The sequence below is a fragment of the Poecilia latipinna genome, unplaced genomic scaffold (assembly GCF_001443285.1).
Source record: "Poecilia latipinna isolate Pla-1442-1.1 unplaced genomic scaffold, P_latipinna-1.0 Scaffold465, whole genome shotgun sequence".
Classification (NCBI taxonomy): domain Eukaryota; kingdom Metazoa; phylum Chordata; class Actinopteri; order Cyprinodontiformes; family Poeciliidae; genus Poecilia; species Poecilia latipinna.
The window spans coordinates 275,994-292,310 of record NW_015113081.1 but is presented as its reverse complement, the minus strand read 5'-3'; the positions used below and the strand labels follow the sequence as shown (position 1 = coordinate 292,310).

Sequence of the window (16,317 nt, the reverse complement as noted above, 5' to 3'; positions counted from 1 at the left end):
TTCCTGTAGTAAAATATAAAAAGAGGGTTCCACCAGTAACAAAGTCTGAGCAAAATGTTGCACTGGATTCAAGCTGTAGCTAACAACAAATGTTTGTGATGGAAAACCGGGACCACACAGTCGGGATTTGAAAACCCACCGGAAGAGAGAGGTGTGCTTAAAAAAAAAAAAGAAAAGCCTGGATTTACTTAAAGGGGCAGTAACACGTAAAACTGACTTTTTTTTTATTTAGATTTACATCATGTTACAGAGATATTCCCTCATCAAACATACAGTATACCTGAAGTGTTGCTTTGGGTTTTTTCAGGCATGTTTAAGAAATCCTTTAATCCACACACTGTAGGACCAATCATCAGGTGTGAACCAGACATTACGGTATATTTGGTGTTTGAATGATTGCAAAGGTAGGCATAAGCATCTTTACAGAGTGGCGTAAGTATTGCCGGTATTTTAGCCATTAGTGACCGGTTGTGGTCCCTAAACCCTGCGACCCGTTGTATTGTAGTTAAAGATCAGTTTATTTTAAGGCGTTTTAATAAATCTTTACCAGGACAGCCAAGTAACTGCTTGTGGTGTAAAGGAACATTTGAGTTGGGCACAGTATCAACGCAACAATTATTGCTACTTTTGAAGAAGCATAAATGAGTTAATGAAATAAACCGGCAATGTAAGAGACGAGCATCACAAATCTAAACCTAAACGTGAAACAAATTTTTCCTCCCGTCTTCTCTCTATGACTTAACGATGGGAGGGCCGACGGCGTCAGACCGAAACTGCTCTCGGTTTTACCACTTTCTACCTGCCAGGGGTGGCTACTACCCTGAAATGTGACAGATAATGAAATGCTTCTCACTGTCAGGGAGTAAAAGAGATCAGAAGGGTTGGTAGGAGCGCCAAAACGATGGCGTTGAAACTTCAAACTTCTCACTGTTCAACATTTGTACGACATGTGGCCGTGCGGGAAGTGACGGTTATTCCAACTATATTTCACCAAACTAAAACAAAAACAGACACCTCAGCGGCTTAGATTACAAAGAATCTCACCTGGTGCCTCACGTCTTACTTTCCCTCCTTCCTCAGGGCTGAATACGAGGCACACTACGATGAGGTAAGTTTTGCATTTGCTGGTGCCTGCCCTCTCTAGTATGCATTTTTTTCTTTTTCATATCAATCCCTCAAAAATGAAAAACGGATGCGGCCATCGCAGAGAGATGAAGACACAAAGTGGCAGCGGGCCGTTGAAATGGCCTGATTGCTTCCAGGTCTCGTCTGTCTTTGGGTAGAGATGGTGGCAGAGCCCTGGGGGAAGCGGAGTTCAAGTAAACAAACACCTCACAGTGGGCTGCATCATAATTTCTAAATCCTGACGGGTCTGTTTGTCGAGACGAGGTTTGCGCAGGGGGTAAGTAAACAGAAGAGTGAGAGTTCTGTTCGAGGGGAACAGTGGAGATTTGCCCGTCTGTTTCTCCTCTCTTCTTTCGCCGAGAAGGTTTCTTTGTGGAGCGCACCAGCGAGTGAGTCACAAACCGCAGGCCTCGACTGGACAAAGAGACAACCCTTCCAAATGAAATCCGAAATATTTCTGTCTAATGTGCGTCGTTGCTGAGAAACGTCCCGGGGGGATCCGGTTTCTGCTCGCATTTAGAGGGGATCTGAGCGACGGAGGCAAAAACGAGACGGCACAAACACGGCGCACGCGGTCGACCGGAGGAGAGCTCCTCATCAAAGAGCGACGCCTCGGCGTTCCAACGATGGATCCCAGTTAGCTGTGATCTTTTTCTTCCGCCCCCACATAAAAGAGCCTAAGTAGATTTAGGGTATGAAGTTACACATCACAGTTTCCTCTTCATCTTCAAACGGCTCTGCTGGGTCAGATTGCCGTAAGGAATGACTCCAAGATGTGACAACAGAAACTGATATTACAATTGTGACCATTTACATACAACGTATCACACTAGGGAGCGAGGAGGTCGCATTTTATTAGTGTAAATTAGATTTTTGTGTAAAACTGGCTGTGTCCAGATCATTCTGATTAGCCGCAGTGCAGAGCTATGCAGCAGCTGTAGCAACGTTTTAACAGCCAGGAATCTGAAAAGTGTGGTGGGTGGATTGCAATAGGCCCCTTGTACGCTGTCACCCTTTAATCAGAGATTGGGCATACTTCTTCCAATAATGAGCTAAAAGCTTCCTTTAAATTAATGTTACAGGATAACTTTCATTTGGATAAAGCTCAACATCTGTTAAGAATTGTTCAAGCAGTAAGACGTTTGCGGTCATGCTCTTATTTTGAAGTAGCTGAAGACTACTTAGAGTTTCCCCTCCTCACATTTCCCCATTATTTCCAGAAACTTTATTTCAAATAAGAAACGTACAATGACAAAATAAAACACGGACAGTAAAGAACAAGATCTAAACATAAACGTAATATCTAAGGGCATTATGAAACATGTAAGTTATCATGTCAAAATTTAATTTGTACTCAAGGGTTGCAGTCTTTTTATAATTTGAATTTAAGTTAGCGCTTTAGCATTAGCTTCCACTAAATACCATGATGATGATTCTTTAGAGTAAGCAGAACTAACTTTTTAGTTTCCTGGGCCCATAACTACCTTTAATAAAATCCATTTGCTCCAAAATTAATGCACAGACAATGTAACCATCACTTTACATTGTTCTGGTCTATCATTTAAAATCCCATTAAAGTTAAGGGTTATTCTAGAAAAATCAATCAAATTTTATTTGTATAGCACATTTCAGCAGCAAGGCATTTCAAAGTGCTTTACATAATTAAAATAAAAACAGCATGTGACATTGAATAAACAGTGAGAAAGAGATTTTGAAAAAGATTAAAACAGATAAAAACATTAAAACCCACACCTCTTTTAAGACTTTAGTTAAACGTTGTTTAACTGGGACATTTTCCGGGGGGCTTTATATCATTAAAAACGTAAACAGTGAGAAAGAGAAATAAAAAAAAAAAATTAAATAGATAAAAACTAAAGATAAAAACATTAAAATCATCTAAGACATCAAAACCCCCACTCTAACCCTAATTTAGCCATAAGCAACTCTAAACAGGTGGGTTTTAAGTTGAGATCTAAAGGCACCCAGTGTTTCAGCTGTTTTACAGTTTTCTGGAAGTTTGTTCCTTTGTGAACATTTCAAAGTATTTAAATATTCTAGTAAGACACAGAAAGTAAGAAGCGGACGAGTCGGTCTTTAACGGTGCGCACAAGGTGGGAAGTCTTGTTCGATCTCCAGTATCCACAATAATAAAAGAAGAAAAGGAGCAAAGTAATAGTTGGAGATAGTTTACATTGGGGAATTTTAACTGTCTTGACCATTTACTCTGAGGTGGAGGGCATCTGCTTAATGTTCACTTTTTCCATGTCTGTGGGTCATCTGGTTTTTATTGAAGCCCAATCACATGAGCTAATGGCAGCAAAGCGCTATGCCAAGACTCTGTCGCATCTCTCCGGTCTGAGGTCACCGGCGTTGCCCCGGAGGTGAAGAAACGAGCCGAGGACCCGAAGTTCACAAAAAAAAAAAAAAAAAAAAGCACGTTGTTTTGAAGATGGTACTCGTGCAGAAAGGAGCAGGAGGTGAACGGGTTTGTTTGCACTCTCCTCATCGAAACAGATGACACACTCTGTGTATTTCCACATTCTTTTTTTAAGACGGCAAACAGAGACATGGCTTTCCTGCCAGCTTGTTTTTTATTTACAAATCAAAAATTTTCTCCTACGTCGGTTTGTGTGGACAAAAAGTGCAACTTTTCTTGCATGCTATCCAAACCAACACGGCCTCACTGAAAAGCTTAGCTTTGGAAAAAAAAATTACTTTTATTTCTTTTTTCGGGCTTGAAAGCATTTGCATAATTGCAACATTAGAGGACCAGATTAAACACAGAGCCTTTCCTGTGTGTGACAATGCAAACTCTTCAGAAATGTGCTTGCGATTTTTGCTAAATTAGAGTGAGGATGGTAGCAGCTAAATTTAACAGCAAAACATCATGGTTAATCTCTTAATCCACAGGATTACAGAGGACCCCTAAGGAGAAAACGGCTTCTAACTGATAATTACTGTAATTCGAAAAGGTTAAGTTTACCTTTCCCAATCATGTAAAACCTTTCCCAAACAGCGTCAACAAGAATAACTCCGTTCAAGCAGGTCCTGTTCCGCTCGCTGCCACCTCCTTTAACCACTAACTACAGTAGGCTTCCCCATGAGTCATAGCAGCGCTTTATGGAGCCACAGTTGCCACTCTTTACTGCAGCAGGCTCTCTGACGTATGCATCAGACCACCGCCATGGCACTTTGCCTGTAGATCACGGGACGAAGTCGCCAGAGACCTGAGAGGTGGAAGGCTGCAGCCATCTTGCCCCAGTCGACAGAAACAAAGGCGAATCCAGAGGTGCCCTGGCTGTGCCTGCAAAGAATTTACTATAATAAATTGGAATTCTGTGTTTTCCTACGCTGGAGGCCACAGAGTCTCCCCGTCCAAGTAACTAAGACCTAATTGTTCCCGTAGATGTTGTGTAGCATCAGTTGTCGTCTAATCAGCCCCACATGCCTGTTTCACAACAGCATAGCCAAGTGGATAACTCTGAGAGTTGGAGAATGCAGCAACATGGCCCTTTTCCAGACAAAAGGCTGCTGGTTTTCCTTTGGAGTCAGCCTCGCTAACTTGGCTCATTTGTCTCTGCAAATGGAGGAAAGGCAGGTTTGGCGTTTGTGCCCCCCCAGTGGAAGGCCACTTCAGGCCCAGCTGCAGGAATCAGATGTAGCGGGGGCCAAGTTTTTTTTTTTTTTTTAACAAACAGCAGCAGCCCGATGGTAATCATTTAACAACGAAGCCGAACGGGGGGGAAAAAAAAATAAACAAACAACAAATTCACATTGCTTTCATTCATTTCATTTCTGCAAATGAGGCAAAGCATGCTTACCAACACACAGAACAGTAGTGAAACGAAAAGGGCGACTTTAGCAGATGCACTCAGATTTTTTATGTTATTTGATTGCACATGACATATTTGGAGGTTTGGATACATTGTTATGTCTAATTTCACTATTCCGTGTTAACCAGATTTAAGTCAGGCAGCCAGAGGGGCTGTTAACACCTCAAAGTGCACTCCATCTAGCTTCCTTCACTTTAAATGTGTTAAACGACATTACAGTACAACTGCGGTTAAATTATATTTGCATTCTCACCCCTCTTTGGGCAGGGAGGGCTGCGTTTTTGATCTCTTATTTTCGTTAAGCAATTTTGGCTTATCCCGATATTCAAAATACTTTTTGGTTCCTGGAGGTCGTCTCTATTAATATCAAGAACAGAGGCAACGTCACACTGTGTGTGAGAGAACAGTCGATGTAAAATAGACTACTACTTTAAAGAAAGATGAAATGATTTTGGAGTTTAAACAATACAAATCGTAACGTCGGATTGCTGCTCAATTTGTTGAGCATCTTGGCTCATTGCAAACCGAGTCGAGAAAATGGTGATTTTTCTTTGATCAGCTGGTTTGGAATGAGAACAGAGGAATTCAAACCACATGCTGAGGGAAAAGGATCTCGTCTTTACTCAACTCAAATTTGAGCTTCTGTGATGCAATTGATCGATTACAAGCTTGCAGAAGTTGGCTGAGAAGCCTTTTCCAGAGTTCATCAGAAGTGAGGCGGAGGAGAATCGTCTCCAGCGGCTTCTCCTTTGTTGAAAGTGACAAGCTAACCACCTCTTCGGTTTTAAAAAGGCCGACTTATTATCACTAACATATGGAGCTGCACCGTTTTGGCCACAAAATGATATTACTTAGAGGCAAACCTGATAACTCGCCGTTAAGATGGATGGACGGAGGGACACGTGGAATGTACATCACTGAGTCCTAAAAATGAGATGAAATTTCACCCTGAGAAAGTACCGATGTTCTCCTGAACTCTGTGCATTACTGCTGCTTCAGAAAAAAATGCAGCAGGAAACGGCGCATCCAGAAAGTATTTGGAGTGCTTCACGTTTTCCACATCTTGTTACATTCCAAATTGTATTAAATTAATCTCTTTCCTGAAAAATATACCCACAAATATCCCGTTATGACGATGTGGAAATTTTATCAAAAGAAAACCAAGAAGTAACCTTTACGTATGTATTTACAGATTTTGCTTTGGCAGAAGTCCCAGCCTCAAATCTCTTAGAATATGACGCCACAAGTTAAACTCACCTATCTTCAGGCAGGTTGGGCCAGTTTCAGATCTTTTCATATATGTTCAATCAGAATCATGTCGTGGACTCTCCTCGACATTCAGAGAGGTTCTGAAGCCACACCTTTGAGATCTTGGCCAAATGGTTTGGGCCGCCGTCCTGCTGACCATTGAACTGTCGCCCCAGTCTGAGGTCCAGATGCTCTGGAGCAGCTTTTCATCCAGGATACGTTTGGGACATTGCTGCATTCATCTTTCCCTCTATCCTCACTAGTATGACAGTTCCTGCTGCTGCAAAACATCCCTACAGCTTGATGCTGCCACCACCATGCTTCACTGTAGGGATGGTATTGGCCTAAGTGTTCAGTCTTTGTCTCATCAGACCAGACTATCTTGTTTCTCCGGGTCCGAGAGTCCGTTATGTGTCTTTTGGTAAACTCCAGATCGGCTGCCATGAACCTTTCATTAAGGAGTGGCTGCTCTGCCACCCAGGCTTGACTGGTGGATCTTGGTCTCCTCCCTGACTAAGGACCTTCTCCTCCAATCACTCAGCATAAATGGCTGATCAGCTTTAGAGAGAGTCCTGCTGTGACAATCGTGTCCTGTGTGCTGGATTCACTCCGAGTGGTGGAAAACTCTCTCCTTTCGATTTTGTTCATCGCTCCCTGTGTGTTGACCCCACAAGATTGTAACAACAAATGTGGAAAAAGTGAAAAGCTGTGAATACTTTCTGGATGCACAGTGTTTCTCCTATTCAATGAAACTGGTGCCACATGTATTAAAACTGTGAAAAAAAGATAACGTTCCTTCCCCTCCTACCACTGTGATTATTGCCGTCTGAAGAAATGCTAGCAATCAGAGCTAGTCAATCAACCTTGTGTACACGCTGCTCAATGTACTAATGGCAGAGAAACAACCACTACAGGAAAACTGTTTATCCGCCGCCATGCTAACTATCTTGAGAGTTCGTGACAGGCTCTGCTGTGGATGTGAACGGCGAATAAGAACGAGTTCTGTGTTTCCGCAGTTAACACTGAGATCACTAGAAGGCATAGGAGCTTGATTTGTTTCACACATTATCTGCCGTACACTGTCACAACAAAGTGATAGTTTCAACAAACGTGCAAAAAACTGTTTGTTTTATAAGTTGCGTACCGTAGCTTTAAAGTGCCACGTTTAGTTTGCATAAATAACTGTGGCTGAGAGCAAAGCTCCGTTGCCTTAATCCGTCCTTCCAGATGTATCTCACAGTTATCATTCACCTCTCACATGTGCCCACCTGTGCCACAGCTGATTGTTTCCATCTGACTTTAAAAAGCCTGGAGTTAGAATCTTTCAGCAGAGGTTTCATGAACACTGGTGAGGACATCCTGCTGAGTGGATCTCATTTTTCATCTTCAGCAGACCAGATTCCTTCAAAAGCCCCACATTCCCGCTCTTCAATACGACTCGTTAAACTGTCTTATAAACTGACGCCGGGGGTTCTTTCTTGATAACCTGAAAAGACCTTCAACCCATAGAATATGTCACCAAAATCTGGCGAAGCCGGCCTTGGCATTATTATTTTAGATTTGATTTGCGACGCGCCGACTGCCGTCAGGAGTATTTCTCCAGAAGTTACTTCCATGTGCCTTCTATCAGCAAGCAAATTAAAGTTTCAGCAAGACTGAGCACGCAGTCTGATGGCAACACATGGTCGAGGTTCGTGAAATTGAAATCTCAGAGAGCTCGGGTCACGAGGTGTAGCTTTGATCAAAAACGGACTGGGCGTGTGTGTGTGTGTGTGTGTGTTGGGGGGAGTTAAAAAGTGGGAATGAGAACTTAGATGACTGCACACCAAATGCTCTACACGTACAACAGGAACAGTCTGCAGAGATCCGATGAACTCAGAAGTCCTGGACTAAAATCTGCACTGAGAGATTATTTTGACTGTTATTCAAAAAACATCTTGAATATTTAAAACAAGATGGATCGTGTGGTTACGTATCAAGGCACTTAATGAGAAAGTGACGTAGATGCAGCATTTAGGCTCGTTTCGTTCTTTTTTGTGCAAAAAAAGTCATTTTGTTCTAAGCATATCAGGGTCAAACTAAGCGACGTTCACATTAGGTTCACATCTTAAAGTACTTAAGCCAAACCTGTACAAACAATATATAGACATATTGAATTTAAGATTAAATAAAAAAAAAAAAAAGCTTTGTCAGTGATTAAGTTCTACACACAACTCAAGTGGCTAGAAGTAGATTTAGCTTCACCTGGTCCAAAAAAGTAAAAAAAAAAAAAATCCTATTGAGCACCTCTTGCTATCCAGTTATTAACCGGTTAATCCAAAAAACAGTCTTCAGATTAGGACTACGCTATGCTGATTGAGGAGTATTTGTTTTAGTTGCAGGTGCATTCTTTGCTACAATTGATGGAGCGCACAATAAAATTTTTTTATTGCATTTTAGGCTAAACAAAAAGAAATATATGTATATATGGTCTTATTTCAAGAAGAATTTGAATCGTTTGTTTATTGTATTTCTAATACAAAAAGATGTAATTAAACCTAAAATAGGCTTAGGTAGTTCAATGAATAATCTGCAAGTTGTTCCCTTCCTCTCCACCTAGATAAAAAAAAACAGGCAAAAGGAATAAAACTGCTAAAAGTCTGAGCTTATAAGTGTCTCGCGTACAAAAAAAAAAAAAAGCTGGCCAACTCACCTATATGCACTTTAATAAGCATAGCGAAGTCACAAGATCAGCGAATCACATGACAAGACCAAAACTATGAATGAGTTGATGCTGCCGACCGGGGGGTTGTGTGCAGTTCATGGTTCACGCAGCTCATTTCCCTGATGTCCAAAAAGATCTAACGAGACTCTGGAGTTTACAACCGTGAAAGAAGCCGAGAGGCTGCAGCCGGGCTTTGCGGTCCAGTGTGCTCAGCTTCCTGCTGCTCGGGCAGTTCACACATGGATGGATACCCCGACATGTGGAAAACACCTTCAGTAAGTTTGCCCACAACACTGCGACGTTAGGCTTTTTGCAGCAAATGACGCAAAAGGTCAAACCTTGTAAGAAAAAGATGATTTTTTTTTAAAATATAAATATAGAGGTTTTATAAGAGGTGAGACATTTTGACATGGCTCATGTAGGAATCATACATAAATATATTTTATGCATTATGGTCATTTATCTTCTGATCAAATTGTCAATTATTTGCAACTGTTTGCTCATTCCTTACCTGGGCGATGTTCTTGTTTAGCAAGTAGACGCCATATTCAAAATGAAAGCGCTCTCCTCTAGGATACAACGGGAATCTGTAAAACACAGAAGGACATTTAATTGGAGAGGATTACGAGATTTACTGTTTATGATCGATCAGATGATGATTTGATGGCTCAGAGCAGACGTTAATCTAGTCATTCCTTCGTTTCGTGTGAGATTCAAAGCTGCTGCATGTGTTACAGATCTTAGAAAAAAAGTTACAGCTCAGATTGCAAAAAAAAAGCTTCATTTTAAAGGTGTCTGATTGGAAACATATCTATCACTTTGCAAATTTGTAAGTCTAGAGAACACACGCTGATAAAAAAAAAAAACCTAGAAAAAAAACTTGAACATTTGGAAAAGTTGAAAAATTTGCTAGCAAATTGGAGATACATTTCAATTCAAACTTTCAACTTTTGAAACTCAGAATATTTCCAAAAGTCAAAGTTTGTTTTTCCAACCAATTTTAAAACTTAGAAATTTCCAAGTTTTTTTCTAGAAAATTTCTGAGATCAGTTTCAGAATTTCTGTTTTTTTTTTGTTTTTTGTTTTTTTGCCAGAATTTACTCCTTTTTTTTTACCATCTACAAAGTCCCTAGTACACCTTCACATGCTGAAGCATGTGCTCATGCAGTCTGCAGCGTTTGCATTCGCTGACAGATGCAGACGAGGTAAAAAGCTTCGTCTGGATCCATAGATACCCAGTCAGCACCTTGTTCTACTGAAGCATCAAACAGGAGCAGCGCAGCACCATCTTTCCGCCTCCAAGCACAAACAAAGGGAGCTTTTGCTTTCAGCGCGACGGGAAAGTCCCATCAGTGAAACCCAGATGTCTCCGTCTGGGCAGAGACGGAGCAGCGGATGCTGACATGAAGTGGGAAGTGCTGTGAAACCGGTGGAGTCGTCCCTGCCTGTCATTAACAGCTTATATCGGCCGATCTCCCACCGAGAGAATATTCAGAAAGCTACGCCGCAGTTTTTACGTTAGAATGCAGAGCATTAAGTAGGACGGCCAGTGAAAAAGCAACGTTTCAGAATCGAGTGTGAAGGCAGTTAAAAAAAAAAAAAAAAAAAAAAAAAAGGAGCTTCCCGGAGTTTCTTTGTGGTCTCGTCCAAAAATGTCAACAAAATACACAAGCTCTTCGAAGGACAATGGTTTTATTTAGAGTCAGAATGAAGCTGTTTGCATAAAACCGCCTCACACAGCTTTGTCCTCACAGGCGACCATTAAAGTCATCTGTTGCTATTAGCAACACATGTGCTTGTTGTTAAGTACGGGTGAACCGGCGCGTCGGCCGACGTCTAGGTGTACCACGGCTCTTAAAAGGACATTTTCCGTCGCATCATTCACTACAGTTTAAAGATTGTTCATTAAGACATTCAGACACTGCTGCCATACGGAGCAGAGAGAGAGAGGTCAAAGTTCAAACCATCGCTTCCATCCATCACAATGGGCAAGGATTATATTCCCAATTCCAACACATCTCTGTCCCACTGTTGCCAACTTACTAACTTTGTTGCTATGTTTAGCCAATTCTTTTCCCCCAAAAGAAGACTAGCGACAAATCTAGTGGCTTTTTTCTGTGTGCAGAAAGGAGACCCACTGCACCACCATGTCGAGAGACATGGTGACGTATCCAATCACAAATGTTGAAAGCTGCTGGTGATTCCACTATGAATTAAGTTGATGTAAATCTCATTTCTCATGTTTATCGATGTTTCCCTGCATTTGATTCACTGACTTATCTCCTCCACTGCGTGTGTCTCCGTTAGCCGTCTTATTGTTCAATTTAATATTATACAAAACTGATTTATGTAGCATGGGTTCAGACAACGTATCTAAATTATTAAATTGACATTCTTGAGTTATTTTGCAAAAGTTATTTGTAGAGATGCACCGCAGAGATCATTTCTGTGTCTGTTACGGTATTGAAAAATCTCTAGATCAGTGACGATGCCTATTCTGTCTAACTCTATGTTTTATGCTTTGAGTGACATAATTTATTCTACATTATATTATAATTGCACGTTCTGATCCATTTCAAATGAAGTTTAGCCCTGAGGTGGAGCTTCGTCCTTAAAGGCGCTTGGTCCACTCAGGAGTTTTACTCAGCTGGTCAGTTGCCGAGGGAGATCAACAGTTTTCTCACACATGCATGAAAGAATCACGGCAGCATTTCAGGTACGTTTTAGACGAGGGAACAACATTATAATATGATGCAAATCTCAAATCACACAACACTGCCCCTTTAAATAAGAGCAAATAGATCATGGTTTACATTTTTCACAAATGTTTGTGCTAACAATGCAAGATCATGGTCTTTATATTCATAGTTATCATCGAAAGTTATACTGACCTATACGTACTTCAACTATGTTCTGCAGGATAAGCGCATCTGGCTTACTTCCTCTTCTTGAGGGGCTGGGACTCAGGTTTTTTTTTTCCATTTACAATTCCTTAAAAGTCCCTCATAACTGGGTAACTGCATATTAAATCAAAACACAAATCCTCCATAGTGGACTCAGTCGACTGCCATCACATTAATAGCAGTGGAACAGGAGGTTAAGCTGCGCCTATAGCAGATTACTGCAAGGCCTTGACGTTCTTAAACCACAAATCTTCAATTAATTCCACATTTGAGCATTTATAACATGAGCGTACCTCAAATCCCTTTCTTTTATTTGGCTTAACTAAAGGTCCTGTGTGTTTTATTATCTCAGCGCCTGTCTTGAGGTCTTAGAATCGTGCAGCGGTGATGGCTGTGAACACCTCATCACTCACGCCGTGGCTCTGGGAAGTTTAAAAGGTAAACCCCGAACAGATGGGGATCACTGCAGCGGTGGATTGAACCCTAACAGGAAGTTGCTGTAAAAAGTCTGGCAGAGTATAAAAAAAAAAAAAAAAGAAAAGAAAAAAGGACGACATAGGCTGGAGGCCACACAACCATTTTAGATGTTCATCCTCCGTATCCCTGACGTTTGAGGGAAAGCGACACGCCAGAGGTCAAGCCTGAGCAGTCGGAAAGAGCCACCGGAGACGGGAAGAAAAACAGATCTTCCCTTTGCTCCCACTGGCACAGCCGCTGTGATTTCCCCGCAAATAGATAGGATGTGATCGCTGATGAACATGCTGCATATGAAAAGGAAAAACAGAGGCGCTTCCAAAGTCCACACACGTAAAGTCATGAACGCGCAGGTTCAGTCGCAGCGCAGTGATTAATGAGCGCTGTCCGCCACGTCTTGAAATCACTCTGGAGAGATTCCGGTTCACCAAACACTAGGAATTTCTCCCGGGACGTCCAGTAAAGTCAAATATATTGTTACACAGGCGAAACGAGGATGGTGGAGGAGTGGAGGGCAGGAAGGGGGGGATCTGGACATAAGGAAGGTGAGGAGCAACTACAGGAGGAAACCATTCATGTTGTGGAGCATCCAGCTAGGACTGAAATGAACGATTATCATAGTAATCGAGTATTTTATCGATTATTCTGATGGATAAAAGAAAAACTGCACATTCCACAGATTTTTCATTGAACTTCTTAAACCTTATTTATTCAATATTAGAAATGCATTAAATACATTAAAAGACACAAATGGATAATTTCCCAATTTTCAATGCAAAATGCACATGTTTTTGTACAGTTCTGGCTTAATCACTGTTCTTGTAGTGTTTTGAGTCTGTATGCTCCAGTTAATGATTATTCAACAACTAAATTAGTTGATTGTTTCAAGAACTGATTAATCCGGATTAATCGTTTCAGTCCGACGTCCAACCTGATTTTATTTGCCAGCGAGGTTTTTATTTTTTGCGCAAATGCGATCTTAAACGACCGACGGCATCCGTGTCCATCTCGTCCAGTACCTATACCATCCTCTTCCTCGGCCAGGCCTTTGTTATGTGTGCAGAATGCGGTTTCTGTATGGTTGAGATAAAACAGAAAAGAAACGTCCTGCCGAAAGCAGCGTGCATCGCTCCAAGATCTCCGAAATCTGAATTAATTAAGCACGTGGCTTTCATTTGGTTTCAACAGAATGTGGAATACCGATTCGTCCGACCATAGTCCACACGTTTCCACTGTGTGACGGTCCTCAAACTCAGAGGAGTCCGTGCCAACTCTGGGGGATCAAAAAATAAAAAATACTGACAGAACTTCGTATTTGCATAGTAAAGTTTGAAGTGGCATCTGTGACTCTGCTCTATTGAATGCATTGCCCATGAGATTCTCTTAGCTTCTGATTAATGACAGATCGTGCTGTGGAGTCCTCAGAGATGGACATCGCATGTGTTCATCTCATCTGAATGTTTTCTGAAATATTTCTGCACAAACCAGAGGCAATCTGCCCATCTCTGGTGCTGAAATCTCGAGCATTTTGCAGATATTCAGACCACCAGCTCAAATATTCATTGTTTATATGGTTTACTATAATGTGCTAAGTTGCTTGTTGGACAGGCAAAAACACATTTATATGAAAATGAAACAGTTAATTTAAAACCTGCTCTGTTTATATGCTTCAATGCACTTCGGAGTGGCATAATGTGGCAATAAAACTTAAACCGCCATGAAAACAGCCAGGCTGGTGGCGTCTTGATCTGATTTTCATAGACACCACTGTTGAAGTGTGTGTTGACCTGTGACCCCAGCTGAAGGCAGAACCCCAGCAAAAGAAGGACTTGATCTAAATGGCTACGGCTGCACTAAATCCAGTTTTCCGGCTGATTGTCAATCTTTTAAAAATGCCCGACTTGTCGATTCAGATTTTGTCCGATTCTGAGGTTTTTCGCTGGGAAGTCGCTAATTTTGTGAAAAAGTCACTAAGTTGGCATCAGTGGGGTAACAGCTGTTACCTGCACATGTGCAAATGTGACCAGGTGGACAGGTGCTTTCAGTCAGCCCTCGTTCACAGCAGAGAACAAAGGGACAGTGGTTGATTTAAGCAACAAGATCAGTTTCTCCTGAAAGGATCGGCCGATCGCAGATCTCAAAGAATTAAGGAAAGCGTTTCCGATTCATTAGTGCACCCTTATAAACGGCCCAATAAAGAGGAAGCTGACTCACCAAAAAAAGTACAAATGGTCCTTAGACATAAAAAAAAAAAACATGTTCAGAACCATGTTGCAGTTTCATCATCAGAAATGTTTGGAGATTTATCATTTTGCTATATGGGTACTCTTCCAAACCTTAAATGAAATACGATGCCACACTATTGCTTCATATTTATACCCGAGGAAAAAAGAAAAGACTTCGATTACTAATGAAAAGTTCCTAAAAACTCTTATAGCTAAACTGAAACTCTTTCAAAATGTTAGTCTACCTAATGTAAATTACAGAGATTGTTAAAATTTGTGATTTTACCCCAAAATATTTCTTAATATAGATGAACTATTGTATTCAATTTAAAGATTGGATTAAAAAAAAAAAACAATCCCAGTAACAACATGCAAGAGAATATTGCGATGAAAGACGAATTTATTGCAAGTTTTTTTTTATTTTTTTTATTACGTCTGTGCCAGGAATGACACTTAATGGATGTGATTCTTTTTATGATTTTGCCGACTTTTCCAAATTTTCCTCTGATTTGGCGTCGTAAAGGGGAAAAGCCGATGATTTATCTTTTTTTAATCAAAACCTCTGGCCGTTGCGTCTGCTACGACAGTAAAGAGTTTTAGTAGTTTACGTCTGGGAGAGATATAAAAGCAGAGGAAGAGGAGATGAAGACCTTTTACAATCACTTAGCCAGGAGCATAAAGTCAAACAGTCCTCCACTCTGGACCGGATGAAATAAATTACATTCCTAGTGGACGGGACAAAATCACCACCATGTTTGTCCATCAGCATGGAAACCTCCGAATAAACAGACGAAGCAGAGACAGTCGCCCACAGATCTGGAGGAAGACGCTGGTCACGTCTGCCCCGTTTCCGAATGAGCTGGCCGAATTGGCGTGACCTTATCGTTTTCTTTCCTCCGTTTCCTGCCCAGCCTGTGTGGCATTTTGTTTCATTTTGTTGCGAATTTAAAAATCCCGTCTGATCTTTTCTGATCCGCTCAGCCCCTCCACACATCTACGCTGCGCCCCGCTCTGACGGAGCCACGCGTCGGCCGCTCAAACACGGCAAACCGAATATGACAGGCGCCCATAATCAACACCCCCGCTCACTTCAACGTCCACTCAAAGACTGATTAGTGAAACCTGAAATCTGTTTCCATTTAGCCAATATTCAACGTGGCGTGAAGCAGATGGGAGGGAGGGTGAAAAAAAAAAAAAAGAAGGAAGAAATGACAGTGATTTGAGAAGAGAAAAATATCCTTGTTTCCCGTCAGAACAACCACAGGACAGGCGAACGTGTGAGACCGAAATGTGTAATTAATAAGAAGTGTGCAGCCCTGACAGTAAAAAAAAAAGAGACAAAAGCAGCACCTTGTAGGAAAGTCCCCTGACTTTATGGGCGAAAAATACAGTAAAAAAAATGATAAACACCCCGGGTCTGCCAACATTTTTTTTTTTTTTTTTAAACTGCCGGCTCTAGACACCAGTTATCCACGCAGACAGCCTCGTTAAAAGCAGAAAGCAACCAATAAACAGGCGACTTCAATGATGAGGCGAAGCCAAAGGACATACCCCGCTCCGTCTTCCTGTCCGTGTTCTTTTTAAAACCCCCCCCTCCTTACCACGGGTCTGTTATTTCTGCTGAGGGATATTTTAATAGCCGGCTGAGTTATACATCTTTCATCTCGGGTTAATCGAGCATCACTGTCTCCACCGCGGCCACGGACTCCACCTCAGGGGCCTTCTGGCAGGTGTCAGCAGCACATGATGTCTTTTAAAGCCTCCAGTTAACTGAACATATTTGCAGGCGATTTGTACCAAGAGAG

General features: G+C 41.5%; 1 protein-coding gene across 1 annotated transcript in view; it reads right to left on the bottom strand.

The window, feature by feature from the left end:
* Positions 1-16,317, bottom strand: part of uvrag (UV radiation resistance associated gene) — a 115,972-nt gene that overhangs the window by 33,956 nt on the left and 65,699 nt on the right. The window contains exon 13 of the mRNA XM_015039206.1: positions 9,422-9,497. Within this exon, the coding sequence (XP_014894692.1) occupies positions 9,422-9,497 (76 nt within the window). The remainder of the gene's footprint in view (positions 1-9,421; positions 9,498-16,317) is intronic.